The sequence below is a fragment of the Histoplasma capsulatum genome, genomic scaffold (assembly GCF_000149585.1).
Source record: "Histoplasma capsulatum NAm1 scaffold_7 genomic scaffold, whole genome shotgun sequence".
NCBI classification, from domain to species: Eukaryota; Fungi; Ascomycota; class Eurotiomycetes; order Onygenales; family Ajellomycetaceae; genus Histoplasma; species Histoplasma mississippiense.
Genome location: NW_001813976.1, coordinates 1,968,078 through 1,970,287, shown reverse-complemented (window position 1 = coordinate 1,970,287; position 2,210 = coordinate 1,968,078). Strand labels below are relative to the sequence as shown.

The following is a 2,210-nucleotide window of genomic DNA, read 5'->3' as shown; positions in this document are numbered from 1 at the left end:
CAAAACCAACCCCCACCCACATCATCATTCTCTCGACAATGGTCTCCTCATCGCCTCACTCATGGGAACGTACGGGGTGAGAGAAGAGGATGACGTAGTGATCGCCAATGAATTCATGGAAGTCGATTTCACCCTTTGTGATGACTGCCTTAAAGTTGGGGGCAATTGACCCGAGTCGGAGACTGAAAGAAAACACCTCAGTTGTTAAGACAACCAAGGACCAAGCTGAATCAGCAAGGTATGCGATGGAGGGGTAAACTCACGGAGCAGCACGTTCTTCAGCCATGATGGATGTGAGTAATTCTAGATTCGAAGAAAATGGTCGAAGAGTGGAGGTCGTGGGTGTCTGTAGGGCAAGGAAATCACGTTGCTACAGCAGGATGAGAGAATGGAGGGGTAATATATAAAGCAGAGATAGAACCACCAAATGAGGAAGTTTCCCTGAATGATAAGTTATAAATTTCGCATGCTTAACGAACCCCCCCAATACCACCACCTCCACCACACACCTCCACCACCACCACTACCACTGCCCCACCAATGTGTCAATATACATCCGCCCCGCTACAACTTTCCAATCACGCAATCTGCCACCGCTTTATCGGCAGAACTCCCTCATTGGCTTCTGTCGGCCGGATTTAGACGCTCTGATTACGTTATGAATTTCAACCAATCATCTGCTCGCCCATTGGCGGCACTGCCTATATTAGGCCAACGCGCTTGCCCAGATACCGACTAGCGCTGCACAGATGTTACCATCGAGCCCTGCTATCGCATCAGAATCACGCTTCCGAAACTGCGATCAGCTGCTGAAAAATCAAATGAGGAGAGAATATTACGATGGTGGCTTTATGGAGAGCATGGCAGCCATTCTTATTACTGTTAGTAACAGGGATGGCAATGCCTCAACGTACCTGTACACAATAGAGAACCCTAGAAGCTATTAGGAACAAGTATATCTACTGTACAGAATACAATTTAACAATGCTCTCAAGGGTGATTGGATCGGGGATTAAGTTCGATCTATCTGACGATCTGGAAAATTCAATAGTGCGAGTGATCACGGTGTAGCTATATGCAGTTCTCTTGGGTTCTCGCGGTCTGTTTTATTATAAATCTATGATGTTGCCATCTACGGAGTATATACATACATATATACATTCGGCTCTATATATACATCACGACATGAAAAGTTCGTTATATTATTGGAAGAAACAGAGAACCACGTATCCCCTCGCCTCGTAGCGAACCCCGCGAGGAACAATAAGCGCATTCAGCTCGCGGCTCTGATTTGATCAATATCGCTTGGTAACCTATGTATAAGACAATGATTACGGGAGCCATGAATCATTGCCAGAAATGTACGCTATCCAGCTCGTTCGTCTTCTGTCATAATTTCCTGGAATCGAGAAAGGGACGAAAAATATCAATTAGCAAGTGATGGCGCCAACAGGAACCAGCGCTACAGAAACCATCAAATAATCACTGGGATTATCACGGCACGTGGCAGGATGGGAAGTGAAAACGTTGTACCAAACTTACACTTGCGATTTTACTTCGCGCCCTGATTTTCGGACCATAGAACACAAGAACCCACGGGACAATCGTGAGCAACGAGCCCTGTATGTTGGTAGTCGTAAGTATTACCAATCTGTCATCTGTTCGGGACATGACCATCGCGGGGTGCGGGTAAAAGAAATAAGGCGGGTACAAATTGGAACCATGGAAGTGGAAACGACATACTATTCCTCCCAGCAAGCTTGATGCCTCTGGATATCCGAGATTGACGTACATTATTCGCACCACGAGCGGAAATACGCCACCAAGGAGATTACGGCCTGTGCAGGAATTTTCACTTAGCAATTGGACCAAGCTGTGTGAAAGGGGTACGCATGAGGAAACCCATTCAGTGTCCTTAGGACCAAAAAAAAAAAAAAAAAAAAAAAAAAAAAAAACCAAAGGGGGGAAAAGGAAAAGGAGGGGGGAATAAGGGGGCATCCATGATCCTTTACAACACGATTGCGCCGCCAAGGCCGAGCTGGCATACCGATGGTAGGTATCGGCCAAATAATTAAACACCGCCAGATAGATCGAGAAGATCCCAATGGTGACGCATCCTATTGCAAGACAGGGCACGATCCAGTGTATCGAGGGGAAGGATGTCCACCCGAACCAGACATGCCCGCCGGCATCAGATCGACTCGACGCAT

The 2,210-nt window shown here is 46.7% G+C and overlaps 2 protein-coding genes across 2 annotated transcripts in view; both read right to left on the bottom strand.

Annotated features, from left to right (window-relative positions):
• HCAG_06210 (thiol-specific antioxidant) overlaps positions 1-286 on the bottom strand; it is a gene marked incomplete at both ends in the record, with an annotated part of 1,201 nt that extends 915 nt beyond the window's left edge. Inside the window, 2 exons of the mRNA XM_001538555.1 lie at positions 74-182; positions 264-286. Of these exons, the coding sequence (XP_001538605.1) occupies positions 74-182; positions 264-286 (132 nt within the window). The remainder of the gene's footprint in view (positions 1-73; positions 183-263) is intronic.
• Positions 287-1,366: 1,080 nt separating this feature from the next.
• On the bottom strand, positions 1,367-1,794 carry HCAG_06209 (predicted protein; the record flags this gene model as incomplete). Its single annotated transcript, XM_001538554.1, has 3 exons — positions 1,367-1,399; positions 1,543-1,620; positions 1,744-1,794. The coding sequence occupies 3 exons, from the start codon at positions 1,792-1,794 to the stop codon at positions 1,367-1,369; spliced, it is 162 nt and encodes a 53-aa protein (XP_001538604.1).
• Between the last annotated feature and the right edge of the window lie 416 nt (positions 1,795-2,210).